This window comes from Eleutherodactylus coqui, chromosome 10, assembly GCF_035609145.1.
Source record: "Eleutherodactylus coqui strain aEleCoq1 chromosome 10, aEleCoq1.hap1, whole genome shotgun sequence".
Taxonomy (NCBI): Eukaryota; Metazoa; Chordata; class Amphibia; order Anura; family Eleutherodactylidae; genus Eleutherodactylus; species Eleutherodactylus coqui.
Window position 1 is genome coordinate 128,533,355 of NC_089846.1, and position 17,199 is coordinate 128,550,553.

Sequence of the window (17,199 nt, forward strand, 5' to 3'; positions counted from 1 at the left end):
ATGTCAGCGATGCGCTTTTCTTGTGAAAAATTGTGCATCGCTTACCTGCTGCCGGCGATTAAATTGCGAGGTTAAGCCCTCCGCCTAAAATAAGCCCTAGCTGAAATAGGGAATACTTACCTAGCCAGCCAATCAATGCAGCGCTGGATGAACCAATCCGAGGGCTGTGATTGGTTCATCCAGCTCTACATTCATTGGCTGAGCAGAGTTTGAAGAACCAATCACATTGAGGAGGCGGGATTTATGACGTGACCGAGCCGCGGCACTGATTGGCCAATTCATAAATACGTCAATTGTATTTTCAGCTGTGAAAAACTCATGTTTCTGCGCAAAAGATAAGAAAAGTAACACGGGGGTAAAAATGCAAAAAATACACAATGTGTCCGTCCGGAGACCGCGATTCACACACGAGCAGCGCCGCAGGTAATATTATGTGACATCGCAGCTGACAGAATCCTGTGGGCAGCGACTACACCAACAGGTCAGAGTATTCCGTCTCCACACGCTGCGGTCAGGCCGGGCGCACGCGGGCGTGTGGTGAAACGCTGCACGTAATAACGTGAGCGCCGATCGCCGCGTAGGGCAGTGACTCTGGACTGCGGCGTATCCCGAAACGCTTCCTGCTTCCATTTTTTATTTCCCGCTGTTGCTTAGCAACGTTCCCTCTAACCGCTGCCCCCATGTGATATGATTGTGTATGTGCAGGGCTGTGTGCGGTATACAATGATTATACATCAGTGTGAGGGGAGCCATGATAAAGCCCTCTCACCGCCTCCATTCACCGTGTGGGCCGCCCTCATCATGAGGTGGCGGCACGAGGGATTTCCTTCGCTGCGGGGATGTAATTAGCGCCCTCTGTAGGAGGCAGCGCACTATTAACAGGGCTGTGGACTAATGTGTCTGCTGTGTGAGGCGAGGAGAGGCCGAGCAGCCGCCGCACCGCACTCCCCGCCCCACACCGTCACGTGATCTGCCCTACGTGACCTCCCTCCATTCGCCTCACAGAACATCCGGGCAGTGCAGCCTCGCTCTCGCTTGGTGACGTCACACCTATTTAAGCTGCACACGGTCTTTGTCCGCGGTCATTTTCTGTGAGGCGCTGAGCGGGGAAGGTTGTGACGCCGGTAAGTGGCGGGCCGCGGCAGCATGGTGGCCTACGGCTGGGCTGCGGGGTGTGTATATAGGTCTGTGATGCTGTGAGCGGAGCGTTTGCAGGGCGGCCAGTGCGGGAGGGGACGCCTGGCATGAGCGTGCAGGATGGAGCCGCCATTTTGTGACGAAGCGTGGTGACCATTTTAGCGCCGCCGCTCCGTCCTGTGCGGCCGGCGGTAACGGGAACGAGATAATATGGCGGTGTTAGCGCCCCTCGCAGTGTGTAGTGTCTGCCGGCTCTCGGTTTGTCCTCCCGTACTCCGGCGCTGTGTGATTCCCGCGCACCCTCCGGCTGGTCCCGCCCTCTGCGCAGTGCTCGGCCTCCGCTAAGCGCCGCCATCTTGCGGCGGGATGTAAATGGTCATCTAGTCAGGTTCGCCCCATGTGGTGTGTCCCTCCCGGGGACCCGTACAATCAGCCCCAGGCCGGCGGGGTGTAGACGGCCATCTAGTCAGGTTCCCCTCACGTGGTGTCCCTCCCGGGGACCCGTACAGTTAGCCCCAGACCGGCCGCAGGCTGCAGACGGCCGTCTAGTCAGTATAGCCCCACGTGGTGTCCCGTACAGTCAGCCCCAGGCCGGCGGCGGAGCGCAGACGGCCGTCTAGTCAGGTTCGCCCCACGTGGTGTGTCCCTCCCGGGGACCCGTACAGTCAGCCCCAGGCCGGCGGGGTGTAGACGGCCGTCTAGTCAGGTTCGCCCCACGTGGTGTGTCCCTCCCGCGGACCCGTACAGTCAGGCCGGCGGCGGCGTGTCGCTGCTGTAATCACCAGGTCAATGAGGAATGTCAGAGGAATGTTAGTCATTAGCGGGTCTCGTGCCTCCCTGCAGCGCCTCCTGCTGGTAGACTGGCTGTACTGAAGGGGTTAATGGTGCCTCGTTTTATTTTTATACACTTGTATTAAGGGTGACTTTACAGCAAGTTCTCCCTGAGGGGGAGGGGGAAGCTTTTGAATGGGTTGTCATGTGACTTCTCACAAAGGCCGTCTCAGGAGCGGGACGCACATAACTCTGCCGGCCATCGCTGTGTACTATCTTGGTATCACAGCTGAAGAGGCTGCGTGTTTTCCTTTCTCCCTGCGGCTCATGGCTCCCCACCCGCTGAAGTGAAGACACAAGGGTTCTGCAGTGAGCACCGCAGCTTCTCGTCAGGCCAGTGATTCATCATGTGGCCTGAGGCAGCTTGGTCCTAGACAGAGCTGCAATACCAGGCACAGCCACTACACAACGTACAGTGCTGTACCTGCTATGGACTGCAGTGACAGGTCGCATTGATGAGGGATTCCACGAGGTGGCCCACGCTGGTGACTATTGATGGGCTGTCTTGAGGATGGCTCTTTAATCATTACTCCAGGAAGACTTGGCATGCTTCACATGTAGCAAAACTGGGGAAAGTTTATACTATTGATGTAGATTTGGCACGGATCCACATGAAAATGTTGTGTGAACGCACTCCAAGGCCGGGTACAGAGGGGCGTATTACAGGGGTGTTTCTGTGTCCGTGTTATGGATGGGTGTCTGGCCTGACCAATGGCATCACTGACCGGAGTTTCAGAACTTGGCTCCGCCCCCTCCCATTGCAAATAACGGAGAAGGGGCGGGAGCTCAGAGCACTGCTCCCGACTCTTCCAGCCTCCTCCCCCTGCAGAGAGGGACGCGTATATCGGCCGGGTATGAAAACCTGGCCGATATACAGGTGTGTGAATAAGCCCTAAGCCAGCAGGGCAGCCAGTCATCAATGCACACTGTGCTGCTAGGACCTTTGTGTCTTCACCCTATCGGGAGCTGGGGGGCGGGGCGTTCTCCCTGTCAAACCCCTAGCTTCTGGTGGTGTCAGGATAAAAGAATACCCTGCCGCTGGACTGCTGGAGACAGTCGGGTGTTGGCCGTCACAAGAAGTGACTGATAAAGGCTACCAGTTGGCATTGTGCCGCAGCATTCTTAGGCCTCCTTCACACGGGCGACAGCGCATCGCTGTGAGAAAATCGCAGCGATATTGCATCGCTGCACTGTATGATATCGCTGCGATTTTCTTGCAGCAATACCACGCTTTTGTAGCGCTACGAAGTCGCATGTGACGCTACAAAATCACGTGACTTTGTGTTTTCGTGCGATGCAACAGAGAGGAAGGCTCCATAGAGAAACATGAGCTACAAAACCTCGCGTGTCGCAGGCATATCGCCGGACCTGCGAGGTTTGTGTGTCGTTTTGCAGCATGCTACAAAGCATCTCGTGTGAAGGAACCCATAGGAAAGCATGGGCTTCACATACATGCGATTTGTAGCATCGTAGCAATGCTACAAAATCGCGCGACTTTGTCGCCCGTGTGAAGGTGGCCTTATACTGGCCGGCCGATACAACAGTCAGTGACTGACGTCCTACCATTACAGGAGCAGTGAGTGAGGGCATCCCCTTCCCTGTGACCGATGTCTCTCCCGGGCGATGGGGTTAGGGCAGCACCCGCTGATTTAAGTAGTTCACATTGGCATCTATTATTTGAACAACTAATGAGCTGTAACTAGAGATGAGCGAGCGTACTCGGATAAGCACTACTCGCTCGAGTAATTTGCTTTATCCGAGTATCGCTGTGCTCCGGTCTAAAGATTCGGGTGCCGGCACGGAGCGGGGAGCTGCAGGGGAGAGCGGGGAGGAACGGAGGGGAGATCTTTCTCTCCCTCTCTCCCGCTGCGACTCACCTGTCAGCCGCAGCGGCACCCGAATCTTCAGGGACGAGCACAGCGATACTCGGATAAAGCCAATTACTCAAGCGAGTAGTGCTTATCCGAGTACGCTCGCTCATCTCTAGCTGTAACAGATAAAACTGCTCTTTCTAATGGCACAAAATAATATTGCAAGATGTCCTTTTTGAGTTAGATATAAAAAATGGTAAAATGTGCAAATTTTTTTTACCAATTTCAGTGGGGGATAAAATGGTAAGACTGGGGTCACACGGGGTGGAGCTCTTAAGCTTGAGACTAAGCAGCAAATCTCGTCGACAAGCCGCGTGGAATTCAAATTTGCGCCAGTATCGCTGTTTCCGCTCTTCTCTCTATGGGGAGCGATTCCCGCAGAGGCCGGCCGTGTCACATGGCGCCGGTTTTGAAGCAACCTTTCTGCTGCAGAAATCTTGCACATTTCCATGCAGTCTCGCTGCGGGTATTCCATGGGATTTCCGTCTGGTGGGAACCCAGCCTTAGTGTGCAAGGAAAGAAGCAGACGGTGTACCAGTGCTTTGGTGGCCACTTGGGCATCTCATTGCCCAAATTCCAGCTTATTTAGGCTAATAAATGATAGGTTCCTAGACTTGTGGACAGTTTTGTCGCCACATTTTTGGGCCTCTTGGGATTATTAGCAACCAAACCAACGCCTGTACAATTCTCGAATTCTAAACAAAAAGTTGACCAAGTGCACCAAAGTTTCAGTTAGTTGGCTTGTTTAGATCAAGTACAGCGGCCACACTGACTTTTTTTCTTTTTTTGACTTTTTCTGAGGCTCTAGTGCCTCAGCCAAGCCGAAACTTTGCAGCACTTCATACAGGTGGCGTATGGACACGCTGTAAAAACTTCAGCTAAATTGAAGGTGGACATGGACTCTCTCCCAAGTTAGACCAGTTGACATGGAATGACTCGCCAACGTATTTTCTGTCTGCTCTCTGCATATTTGACGGACTGCACACAGACCATTATAGCCTGTGAAGCTATACGGTGTACAAATGGCTCTTTGCAGGGACTCATGGTCCATGTGACTGCTGAAAAATGCTGCATGTCCTCTTTTTATCTGTCTGATGAAAAAAGGGACTTGTAATGTCCAGTATTCCCACAGATGGGACGGATCACAAACGGGTGTCTATGTGCGGTTTGATGTGAGTTGCACCTGAGATGCTCAAGTCCAGCTGTCATACCTTGGAAGGGGTTGTAAGATCTGGGGACAGACCAACCGTTCCCCAATCAGTAAAATATATAAAGGTTTACTTGCAATTGATTTATTATTTTTTTTAACTGACTTGTATAATCTTATTTTAGGTTAGAAAATGTTTGAAGCAGATCGCCCCGGTAAACTCTTCATCGGTGGTCTGAACACCGAGACCAACGAGAAGGCTCTGGAAGGCGTGTTTGGGAAATATGGACGCATTGTTGAAGGTAAATGTCCTTCTCTGATTGTGATCATTCTAGGAAATGAGAAAGCAGTGATGATTATCTGGCACTTGATCAAGTTGAGCTGATAAAGCCTCTTTTACCCTCTAAGAAGTTCTGAGCGTCTCTACATCTAACATCTAGACATGTTTGTTTCCCAAAGTATACCTATTGAAGGAACCTTTTCTCTTGCTAGTTCTTCTGATGAAAGATCGTGAAACAAACAAGTCACGAGGTTTTGCATTTGTCACATTCGAGAGCCCTGCAGATGCCAAGGATGCAGCTAGGGAACTAAACGGAAAGGTAAGCGGACTGTAACTTGGCAATACTACTGATTCCATACATGTTGACATGATCTAATATTTCATTATGAGCTATGGAACATATCCTATGCCTTTTTTATTAGGTTTGAGTTCTCTTCATAGAGGGGCCTCTTTCACTCTGGCTTAAATGCAGCAGTTGGCCTAGTGATAAACCCAGATTGTACTGAAGCCTTGACTTCCTTGCTGCTGAATTGTAGAATAAAAAAAGGCAAACACAGGGGCGGTAATGGCTGACCCCCGTGTTTCTGTATTACTGTACAACAGCAAAGACGTTGTAACTACTGTATCTCTTCATGGCACTGGGCAGCATAAATCGACAAACCTATTGATTTCAGTGGTGTCATATATAAAGAGTATTTGTTTTTAAGAACTTGCAGTATAACTCTGCAGTTCCTAAGAAGAGTCCTGATTATTCACTAGCTGCCACTGGCCTGCCTGATTTAGTAGTTTTCTCGGTATGCAATTGCTAGAAAACACAGGTTGGATGTCTGGGGCTAGTGGCAGCTCACGAATAATCTGTTCTCCTTGCTGGGACGGGCAGAAACCAGGTTCAACTTCTCAAAAATCACTGCAATCTGCATGTCTTTCACTATGCTGCCCTCAATGAGAAAGGCACTAAGCACCCAGCAGGTTCCCTTTAGTGGAATGAAGTGACTTTTGTGGTTATTTTATATAATCTAGTGGGCTACAACAATAATGGTATGTTGAGATGGTGGAAGGATTCTGCCTTAACTTACACTTGCAATGCACTATAGACTTGGCCTGGTGTGGAATCTACATCAATTGTTACCGCCACGTTTAGTTATAAGCTCAGGTCCTGTGGATGGAGCAGTGAGGCCGTCTGCAGAGAATTCTTGCAGCGGGATCCAGCCCGCATCCCTGCAGGGACCAGTGCCCGTAGCTCCGGCTCTGATGCGAGACCCGCACAGAAATAGAACGTGCCGCGATTTGTGTTCCACATGCATTTTTCAGGCTGACAAAACGCGACTGTCTGCATTGGATTGCGTTTTGTGATGCGGGCACGGTCGGGAAATCCCGCCCATGTGCAGGGGGCCTGAGGAGGGGGGGGGGGGGGCTTCATGGTTTCAGCAGAGCAGTACATGAAGAAAAGTATATAACTTGCTCAGTTACATTTCCAAAAATCTTAGGTTGTAAAGTGGCCAAATCCTTTATTCATATAATAACATATCGGCGAAACTGCATATACTGACTCTAAATTTTCTCTCCCTCCGCATTTTTTTTTCTTAAGGCTCTGGATGGAAAGCCAATTAAGGTCGAACAAGCTATTAAGCCATCCTTTGGAGCAGATAGTAGGCGAGGACAACCTCCACCAAAAAGCCGTGGCCCTCCCAGAGGTCTTAGAGGGTCTAGAGGAGGTAAAACACAACTAGAAAACTAGCACTGACAACTGCTGTAGTTTGAATCGCTAGGAAGTCGCTGCTCTTGTCCCTCACAAGCTAATGGTTCCCTCGTGCAAAGTATCTTGTTTAATAGAACCCTTCTTCCCCACGCATGCGGCAGCTTCTCTTGTGTATGCACTATGATAAATCTTTTGTTGGTGGCACCTCAAGAGGGGATGAGGGTGTGGGGGCAGAGTTTATTACTGTGTACATACTAAGGCTGCTGCGTCAGGGGGGGGGGGGGGGGAGGAGATTCTCTTAAACTGCAGCTAGCTACGTGTCAGCATCCAAGCTGTTCCTGCAGCCCACTTCTGCTCTCGCAGCCCTGCTTACTGTCCTGGTCAAAGAAAGTTCTTGACCCATTGGCTGTGATGCAACTCAGTATTGCTCAATGTCTTGCATACAAGTACACATGAGGCTGTTTTTGGATGAGTAAATTCGCCTGTACAGGTGATCTGGTTGAACATGTTGGAGTCTTCACAGCGCTATAACTTGTAAAGCGTTCAATGCGTTTATTCTTAGCATAAGGTTGCATCCAAAAGTCATAACGATTTTTATTTTTAATAGGTGGTTCATCAAGAGGGCAAATGCCTCTTAAAAGAGGGCCCCCACCAAGAAGTGGAGGTCCACCACCAAAGAGATCTGCACCTTCTGGTCCAGTTCGCAGTAGCAGTATGGGTGGAAGAGGTATATACTTTTTTTCCCTTCAAACTTCTGGTAGTGTTGCTGTAGGGGATGTTCAACTCCTTTGTTTGTTGCTGACAAAACCTATTTTATTTGCAGCTCCACTTTCACGTGAAAGGGATGGTTATGGAGGGCCGCCTCGTAGAGAATCATTGCCATCTCGCAGAGATGTGTATATGTCACCAAGAGATGATGGCTACAGTGGAAAAGATAGATATGACAGGTAAGGGATTTTTCTTATTTTGGAGATAGTATTTGATTACATTTTGCACAGCAACTGATGAAATTTGATATTCAGTTACTCTGGCAGAGACTATGGAAGTTCCAGAGATTCAAGAGATTATGCACCACCCCCAAGAGACTACGCATATCGGGATTATGGCCACTCAAGTTCCCGTGATGAGTATAGCTCCAGAGGTTATGGGTGAGTGTTTAAAGGATATAGAGAGAATGAGAAAACTATAGGGCAGATTTATTATTGAAAGTGTGCCAAACATTTGCATGCTTTGCACCACATTTGTGTTCAACGTTTTTGCCAAGTCCGGGGAAGGGTATAACACTTTTTTTTTTTTCTTAATTTTAATACAAAATCTTCCTAAGGCCCCCTGTCCACGGGCGTTGCGGTATCCCGCGGCAGCTCTCCGCCGCAGGAGTCACCGCCGGATCTTTGCTGGCAGCCTAATCTGACAGGCTGACCGCAGAGAATCGAGGCAATTCGCAGCATGCTGCGAATTGCCGGCTGCCAGCAGACAATCGCTATGGAAAGCTTTAGACGGCATGATTCGCCGCTGGCAAAATCACTGTTGTGGACAGGGGGCCTAAAGTTAAGCCAACTAATAGTAGTTAAACCTGATCTTTGGAGCATCTAGTCTAATGAGTTTATCAACGGGCATGAGCCACTGTGACAAGTTTGGCACCACCATCCACCCCCACTCCAAATTGTATTCTACAGTAAAAATATCTCTAAAGTCGTGTTTTGTTTTTTTTCTTCCTCCTTTAGTGACCGAGATGGTTATGGGGGCCGTGACAGAGACTATTCTGATCATCCTAGTAGTTCATACAGGGACTCGTATGAGCCTTACGGTAAGATGTTTTTTCTTTACAAACTGCTCTGCCTTTCAGGATACATATTTGCCCCATGCTGAAGATAAAACTAAACGAACAAAGATTCTAGTCTATTTTGGGGCAGAGACACATTATACTCTTCCATACTTGGAATACTAATATGCTCTACAGCAAGATAAAAAAAATCCCAGTGAAACAAACAACTCCATGGATATCATGTGGCAGAATCTGCAATCTAAGCTGCTGCTCTGGAGATCAGTATAAGTGTGCCTTTACTATTATACGCAACCTTGTAGATTATATTTCTCATTCAATCCTGTTCAATAGAATTTCCTGAACAAGACAGTCAATACCACAACAAACTACTAAAGTACAAGCAAACATAAATTAAGCTGCAAATATCAAATTGCAATGTGATATGTAACTTATAGTATTGCCCTATTGCCTGACCATTGACCCTGCAGGTAACTCACGTAGTGCCCCACCTACAAGAGGGCCCCCTCCATCATATGGTGGAAGCAGTCGCTATGATGATTACAGCAGCAGTCGGGATGGATATGGAGGCAGAGACAGTTACTCAAGCAGCAGAAATGATATCTACTCAAGTGGACGTGACAGAGTTGGCAGACAGGAACGTGACATGCCACCACCAATGGATAGAGGCTATCCACCTTCACGTGACTCGTACAGCAGCTCAAGTCGGGGTGTCCCCCGTGGCGGTGGTCGAGGAGGAAGCCGATCTGATAGAGGAGGTGGCAGAAGCAGATACTAAAATTAAAACATCACAAAACATGGACCAAAGAAATATTAAATCACAATGTGACATATGCTCTGCCTTTACCACCAGCGGACTACTATAAAGGAGTTTGTTTTGTTCTTGTTTTTTTCTTTTTTTTTAATTTTCCTATTGTTTTAGTTTTTTAAATCCCCCCCTCCTCCCATGAATCTTGTGTTCATTTGAGGAAGTTAAAATGCTTAACCTTCATTTTGTTAGCCTTTCTCTGAAATGTACAATGTGTAGTGTAAGTTGTGTATTAGTGTTGTAACTTTTTTCAGAAAGTAAAGTTTCAGTGAAACGCCACATCTCGGCTTATTTCATAATGGTTTCCCCCATAAATGAACACATGAGTTGCAATGGAAACTACAAAATAAGAAATAATGCAGCCTGTCTGTATAATTGTGAGTATGCTGCTAACACAACAAAGCCGAATCTGCAAACGTATGTCAATTGGGTATCTAAAGGATCTTAAGATTTACAATCTAAGCCCGGATCATGCATACCCAGCTTGCCAACAATTGCCAAACAAAACGGACTCCTTGCACACCCACTCTTAATGAATTTGATACACGGTTTACAAATAGTCCGTTCACTCAAGAAGCTTCCAAACAATGTGTTCTCTTACTGTTTAAATGTGTTTGCAAATCTGTAGTGTCACTTTTAAAGGATTGACTCTAAAGGCTAACGAAGAACCAAATGATGTCTCTCCTCAAAGAACATGAGAGCCAAAAACAAGTGAATCTTTCTACTGTAAACCATCCTATTCCTGAGAAACTGCTGAGGGTAAGCAAAGACAACAAATTTTTGTTTTCAGTCTAAGTCAAACTTGCGCTGCTTATGTCTCATGGTACAGAGTTCTTTACATTATGGAAATTAAACCTGGAAAGGCACTGCTGGATAACTAAATACAAACCTTATTATACTCGGATTAAAATAACCCAATTAGTATGGAAATGGATCCCAACTTTCAGTAGTAGGAGTGAGTTTTCACTTTAAACTAATGATTAAAAGTGAAATGCTCTGGCTCAACGCTAGCTTCGGAAGTTCAAGCAAAAGCACACTACTAGATATGTAAAAAAAAATTCAACCATAAAGCAGCTTATTGCCACATGTAAATGTTTTTGACACTTCAACTGTTGACCTTTTCAAACTTGAATATACTGGAGATCTACAAAAAAAAAACTAAGCTAATGGCAGTGCACAATGGAAAGTCCGTGTTTTTTAAAGTCATCCCAATGTTCCTTTCCAAACAAATGACTCCTGGATGTCATTGAAAAAAATTACAACTACACAATGGGGTGGATGGTGTGGAATTGGGGCTGTGGCTTTCAAACAGATCCTTATAATTGTTTTGTTGCAGGTTAAAAAATTTCCAGAGTGCATCGGGTTTTGTGAACAAAAACAACCTGTGGTGCCAGCGAACTGAAGGTATATGATACTTTTACGTCAGATGGTTCAAGTTTTGGTCGCTCATATGAATGAATCGGCAGTAGCAAATGTCCACTACCAAACCATTCAAATCTGGGGTGACGAGAGTTTGCGCAGTGTTATTTTGTAAGTTCCTTTAGATGAATGGATCAACAGCTGGCGTGTTCAACTGCAGCCACCTTCATACAGGGGGGCAAAGAACCCACCATGTGGGTGGACCCCACTACTTCCCCCTCACCCCCTCCAAATCCTGTAGATGGATAAAGGATCTAAAGACTATATACCTCAGCTATTATCAGTAGTGCGTGTTTCTGAGTGACTGACCGCCTCCATCCTTGTTGTAAATCCATAACAAAAAAGGCCCCCTTGAATCAGACAACTCCCATATTTTTTTCCAGCCATGGGCTGTTTTTAGATCCAGTTAAAACCACTTGTGTATATAGTATAGCTGGTGCAGCGCAATTTTTCAGGTGAAAGGAAAAAAATTTTATCAGGCATAATGGTGAAACTGATGAAGACCAAATTCCTATGGAGAAATCGTGGTTAACGGAAGATGCAGTCAGAGCAGATCAGTGAGCTTTATACACAGGATAGGTGATAAAAGCACCGTGCCATCTACAGCAAGTCTCACAGAAATGGAATGACCGCAGCACCAGTCACAGGGGAAATGGAAAATCCTTCCCAATTAGCCCTACAGCATCTTTTGGACAATGACACGTTTTAATGGGTGAACACTTATTAAAGCCTGACTTGGTCAAACAGTAATATAATTGACAGTATTCACGAACTCTGTTGCAGGTTGCATTTGTTAAATCTGGAATTACATGCATGTCTTCATTTATTAATTTTAAAAAAATCCTCATTGCAGATGTTCTGCGTGGCACTGGAACCTTCAGTCAAAATGAAATGGTGCTCGTCACTTGACCAGACGTGGATGGATGTAGGTGCAGTCTAACAGTGGTGTGGGGATACTGAGTAAGTGGTTCCCCACCGTAGGTGTGTAAAATCACAATCTTATCGTTTTTGGTTTCTTTTATCGTGGGATGTGAATGGTCTGTGAGCCATGTGCGTGGGGTAAGAGGGAGTCCTCTAGCAATATGCATACTGGCTCACACACTGTTCATACCACTCTGTGAATGAAGTTCTGAAGGGGTTTGCCTTGAGAATTTATTTCCTACCCCTCCCATGGCAAAAAACAAACTGAATAGATCTAATTATATAAAAAAATACTGGTTTCATGCAGATAACAAAATTGCGTGATTTTTCCCGCAATGCAACACTGCTATAAATGGCATGTATGTGAAGCCCATGCTCTTCAATGGGTTCCTTCATTGGCGATTTTCTTTTTTTTGTAGCCTGCGACATTGCGTGAGAAATCGCGGGTTGCTGAATATTAACGGGATTTGCGATGTTTTGAAGTCCATGTTTCCCTATGGACCCTTATGTGTTCCATCGCACAAACACTGTTTTTGTTTGATGTGATGCAACTTTTACAATAGGAAATCCTGCTGTTATAGCCCTAAAATCAGCCCTGCTGCATAAATAAAAATAAATCGCCCAAGAGGCGCTGTCAGCTCCGCCGTGCTTATTCTCCTTGGTCCCTGACACTTGTCTTCAGGCAATGCTTCCTGGTCGGGAGTTTGAAAAACCCCGCCTCCAGGAAGCACTGACTCTCACTGGTTCTTGAGAGCTGTGGCTCAGTTAAGAGCCAGCGCTCCATGGCTGTGATTGGTTCATCAAGTACTAGCTCATTGGTTTGAGCGCCGCTGTTCAGTTAATCGGAGACAGTGCTTCCTGGAGGCGGGGTTTTTCAAACTCCTGACCAGGAACCATTGACTGAAGACAAGTGTCGGGGAGAAGTTCAGTGGAGCTGACTGCGCCTCTTAGGTATTAATTTTTATGCAGTTTATGTTCAGGGTATGGCTTATATTTCAAGAACCGCACCCTCCCAACCCATCCTTCTGAAAATACCGGCAAGAGAAACTTTATAGCGACACAATCGCGATATTCCCATGAGAGAACACAGCGATAGTACAGACCACTGATGCGATATTGCGTTGCCTGTGAAAGAGGCTTAGTGTTCGTATTGTGAAACACTGCAGCATTTCCTAATACGTACCCTGCGGCAACAGGACTATCTCTGGGTTTTGCTGCCTGTGGTTCAGACAGCAGAAACCTGGTTACAGCTTCTTTTTAAGTGCCCCAAAAAACCCCATTTAAGACTAGAGCATTGAGTAGGTAGGGTCTGGCTTTGCTTATGGCCAGGACCATCTCATGTAGCAGACAGAAGCAATTTCATTTTGTCGCCTGTTATAAAGAGGAATGGAAAGCTCAAGCAATGCACTTTGTTGGTTCTTCACCAAATGAATTGCATTATAAGGCTGTAGGCTAGTTGTACCCAATAAACATGGGCACAACTTTCATTGGACAGCACAGATGTCCTATTTGTGTGCCCTGCACATGGCACATACCATTCTCATTCAGGAAAAACTTGAACTGGGCATTAAACATTTTTACATGGACCATAGGTCTGTGTGAATAGACCAACTGGCTATAATGGGCCACTGTATTGTCTAGAATTAATATACATAATAGCCTGAATATAGACCATCCCCTAAGGCTCTGTTCCTATTGAGCTCAGCCATGTGAGGTACAGATGTCTTCATACTTGCCTTGAATTTCATTAAGCCCTCTGAATTTTTCCCACTGTCTAGTAAGAAGCATTGCATGTGTTAACTTAACAGTGTGAGAATTGCTGTTAATGACCTTTTAAGGTAATGTTGGACTCATCTGGAGGACCTCTGAACATATTCCATTGTATAGGCAGGCATACGGTAATATATATTGCCTATATGGTCCCATGTGGCATAGTCAACCACACTTCTGTACAGTTAGAGGATTAGTAATGTATAGTGGTTCAGCAGATGGCCACTATAATGAATAGAGCCCTAGCAACAAATCAGGCCATGCTCTAGAAATTTCTTTTCAAGACATGCACTGGAAGCAGGGAATAAACTTTAATGTAACATTGCCAACTATAAGCTTTATTGGCAGAAAAGTATATAACACCTAATCAGAAGCCCGTCCTTAGAGCAGAGGGAAATGGGGTAAGACCCTTTTACATGAGACAATAAATTGTTCAGATTACTGCTGGATGCGGGAATCTGAACGAATGTCTTCTCACTCATCAAACATTACAGCTGATGCCCGGGCTCCACAGACGGAGCACCTCATGATCAGCACATTGGAGGAGACCATTCTAACTGAAGTGGTGTCCATCTCTTATAACATTCCTAACAGCCTGAGTTGTAGTCCTGCAGTTGGAGATCGTTGATCTGACAGCACTGAAAGAAATAATGGTTTTGTCCTTTAATGGTTAAGTGGTTTGTGTTGCCCAGCTGGTAAAGGTCCAACATGGAATATGACTGAGATGATCAATAAACCATTCTGCACTGAGATTGGTCTCTGTATTTCTTTGTCTCTTTACTTAAGCGATTTAAATTGAATCTAATTACCCCTGCTGTCTGGCTTTACTCCACAGTTCTCTGCAGCCCAGGTAAATTCATACAGTGTTTAGCAGACCATATGTATGCTGTGTATAAGCCATACATCCATAGGTTTCTGTAAACATCGATAATTGCACAAGCATGCAATAGTTTCCCGAGTTCTAGACTGAATTTTTAGCTTGATGCTCTATTAAACTGGCAGTACATACTTCATCCAACAGCAGCTTCCTACCCATCTTAGTCTGTCAGTCTACCAGAGAACTTGTTGGATTAGGCCACTCTCACATTGCAGCGTTTTAAATGCTGGGAAAACACTTTTTAAAACTTTCAATGGGGCCTCTCAGACAAGCGCTAAATTGCAGCGTTTTTCAAGCGCTGTCTGTTCTCAGACATTTCAGTGTTTTAAAACACGATGTGTCGCCCATTAAAATGAATGGGGAGCATTTTCAGTACTGCTGAAAACGCGGTAGAATGGGGTTGCAGCGTTTTGGACCACAGGGTGACCCAGGACATTCCTCAGCACAGATACGCTGACGCATGTGTCCCCCTGTACTTGGTGCACAACCTCCAGCAGATTGTCAAAGGTGGACACCAACATATAGCTCAATGTCATCTCTGGCAGTCTTCAGCTTCTCTTCTGGCCAGGAATTGAAAATTCCCCACCTTGAAAGCTGTCATTCAATGAATGGCTGGATACTGGTGCATCTTGTCTCCACTGGAAGAATGGGTGGAGACATGGGTTGGACTGCTTCTGACAGTGTCCCATATGCACTGGCATCTACCCTTTGCGACCCTTTTCCTGACCTGACTCCCATCTCCACTGCAATTTCCCACTGCTACCCTGCAGCAGTGTCTGCTGTCATCTTGGCTGCCTGAGACCTGGCACTCGGATGGCCTGCCAGGCCTCTGCTCCCCGGTGGCCTTATAATGAATCCGGCACCGTCACATCTCTGCTCCCTGTGAAATCTGTGCTGACCTGCTCCCCGGTGGCCTCAAAACGGTAGATGGCTCTTCCCTGTCGGCCTGTGAACTGTGCTTGGCGTGGCACTGTAACTGTCTGCCCTCCGCAGTGTGCTCACGGCCAGAAGAGAAGCTGAAAAAGATGTCCGGGAACATGTTCGAAGACACGCCAGAGAGGACAGTGCTTTTAAGAATTTTTTTTCTCCTACATTCAAGGATTATTTTCAGGGTAGAGCCTATATTTCAAGATCCTCACCCCACTCGAATCCTGGCCGTGGGGAATTCCCTGCCAGGATCACTATCATCTCCCATTGATTTCAATGGGGCTGGTGCTGCTGCCACCGGCCCAATTGAAATCAATGGGAGACGAACAGTATCTCCTGTTGTGGTTGTGACAGTCACAGCAGGAGATTCCTTCAGCCCTGGCGGGGTGGGAGGCTGTTTTCCTGCGAGACCATCTTGCAGCCAGGGCTTCAAAAAGGATTGAGAGCAATATTGGGGTGTCAATCACATACTGATATTGCTCTCGGCATTGTGCAGGAGCCCTATGCAGGACCTTTACGTTTCCATGGAAAGTCACTGGGTAAGCCTAAAATCCTTTCCCTCAGCAGATGCTGGGCTCTGGGGGTTAGGAAAAGTTCCTTTTTCCTCAGGAGATTCTTCTACAGTTGTTAACCCTTCAATACTCCATGTTGCTGCACCTGTAATGTTGTAGTATGGGACCTGTTTTAGCTGGTGCTTCATCAGCAGATATCAGGTGTCTGGTAATCTGGGGGATGCATGCCTAGTTTAATCACTGACCGCAGTAGGGGAGCTGGGGAAGAATTAGGCAGTTACAGAGAGGAAACCAGTCCAGAGTAGAAGTACCCTGCTTACGTAAGGTCTGATTCACACGGACATATTCCCCCCCCCCCCCCCCCCCCCCCAAATATCGCCTCTGCGCCTGGCCTACATCTAAGGCCTTGTGCACATGTGGTAAATTGAGCAGCCGATTATGGACTTGGCAGCAGGTGTGGGCGATCCGCTGCTCAATGTGCCCTTGAGGGGTGTGGAGATTCCTCTCTCCACGTACACTCTGTGCCAAAATAAAATCGCAGCATGCTCTTTTTACAGCGTATACGCAGGGACGGCTTCCATTGAAGTCAATGGAATCTGGACCTGTCATGGCACTTCTGCAATGAGCATTGCAAAAGTGTTGTGCATCTGCGTCATTGCCTAGGCGATGGTGCAGCGTCCTCTGTACTGCGCATGTGCGCCGGTGGCACTTCCGCATGCCGAAAAAAAAACTGACAGGTGCGCAGGCAGCGGCCACAGGAGGATTCCATGCATGCCCGCGTGCATGAGGCCTAATAGCCTGTCCCCTTTGCTTGTGCCCTCTTGCCCTCAACTATACATGTTGGCCTATAGGCTTGTGGCCACAGAGCTTTTACCCCTGGCTCTATGCTCTGCCTAAGACTTACAACCTCTGGGTCCTTCTTATGATCTAGATTTTTACCCATGTCTTATAGCCTCTGCCTTTAGCTGCTGGCCTGTGATCTCTGAGCCTGCTGCTCTTAACCATTTCCAATCCAATTTTCCTGCCACCCTCACACCCCCCAGCTCTTATTTATTTTGGGTGGGAAAGCGCATTGTGGATTCCTTGGAATTACTCAGCAGAAACACCTAAAAATGATGTCATGATTTTATTAACAATTTTTTTGAAAATTAACCCATTCCAAACCACAGTCGGTACTCATCCAACCTTGAGATTTCCGTGCATAGCTCCCATGTAGG

At 47.0% G+C, this 17,199-nt stretch overlaps 1 protein-coding gene and 1 non-coding gene across 2 annotated transcripts; both read left to right on the top strand.

Moving 5' to 3' along the window:
* Positions 1-1,003: 1,003 nt before the first annotated feature.
* RBMX (RNA binding motif protein X-linked) lies at positions 1,004-9,835 on the top strand. Its single transcript, XM_066581814.1, has 9 exons — positions 1,004-1,124; positions 5,172-5,288; positions 5,479-5,585; positions 6,855-6,981; positions 7,573-7,692; positions 7,789-7,912; positions 7,988-8,113; positions 8,690-8,772; positions 9,219-9,835. Exons 2-9 carry the CDS (start codon positions 5,180-5,182, stop codon positions 9,524-9,526), a joined length of 1,104 nt encoding a protein of 367 aa, XP_066437911.1. The 5' UTR covers positions 1,004-1,124; positions 5,172-5,179; the 3' UTR covers positions 9,527-9,835.
* On the top strand, positions 5,333-5,407 carry LOC136581184 (small nucleolar RNA SNORD61). The gene has a single exon (XR_010787057.1). It is a non-coding gene; the product is annotated as a small nucleolar RNA SNORD61 (small nucleolar RNA).
* Positions 9,836-17,199: the final 7,364 nt, after the last annotated feature.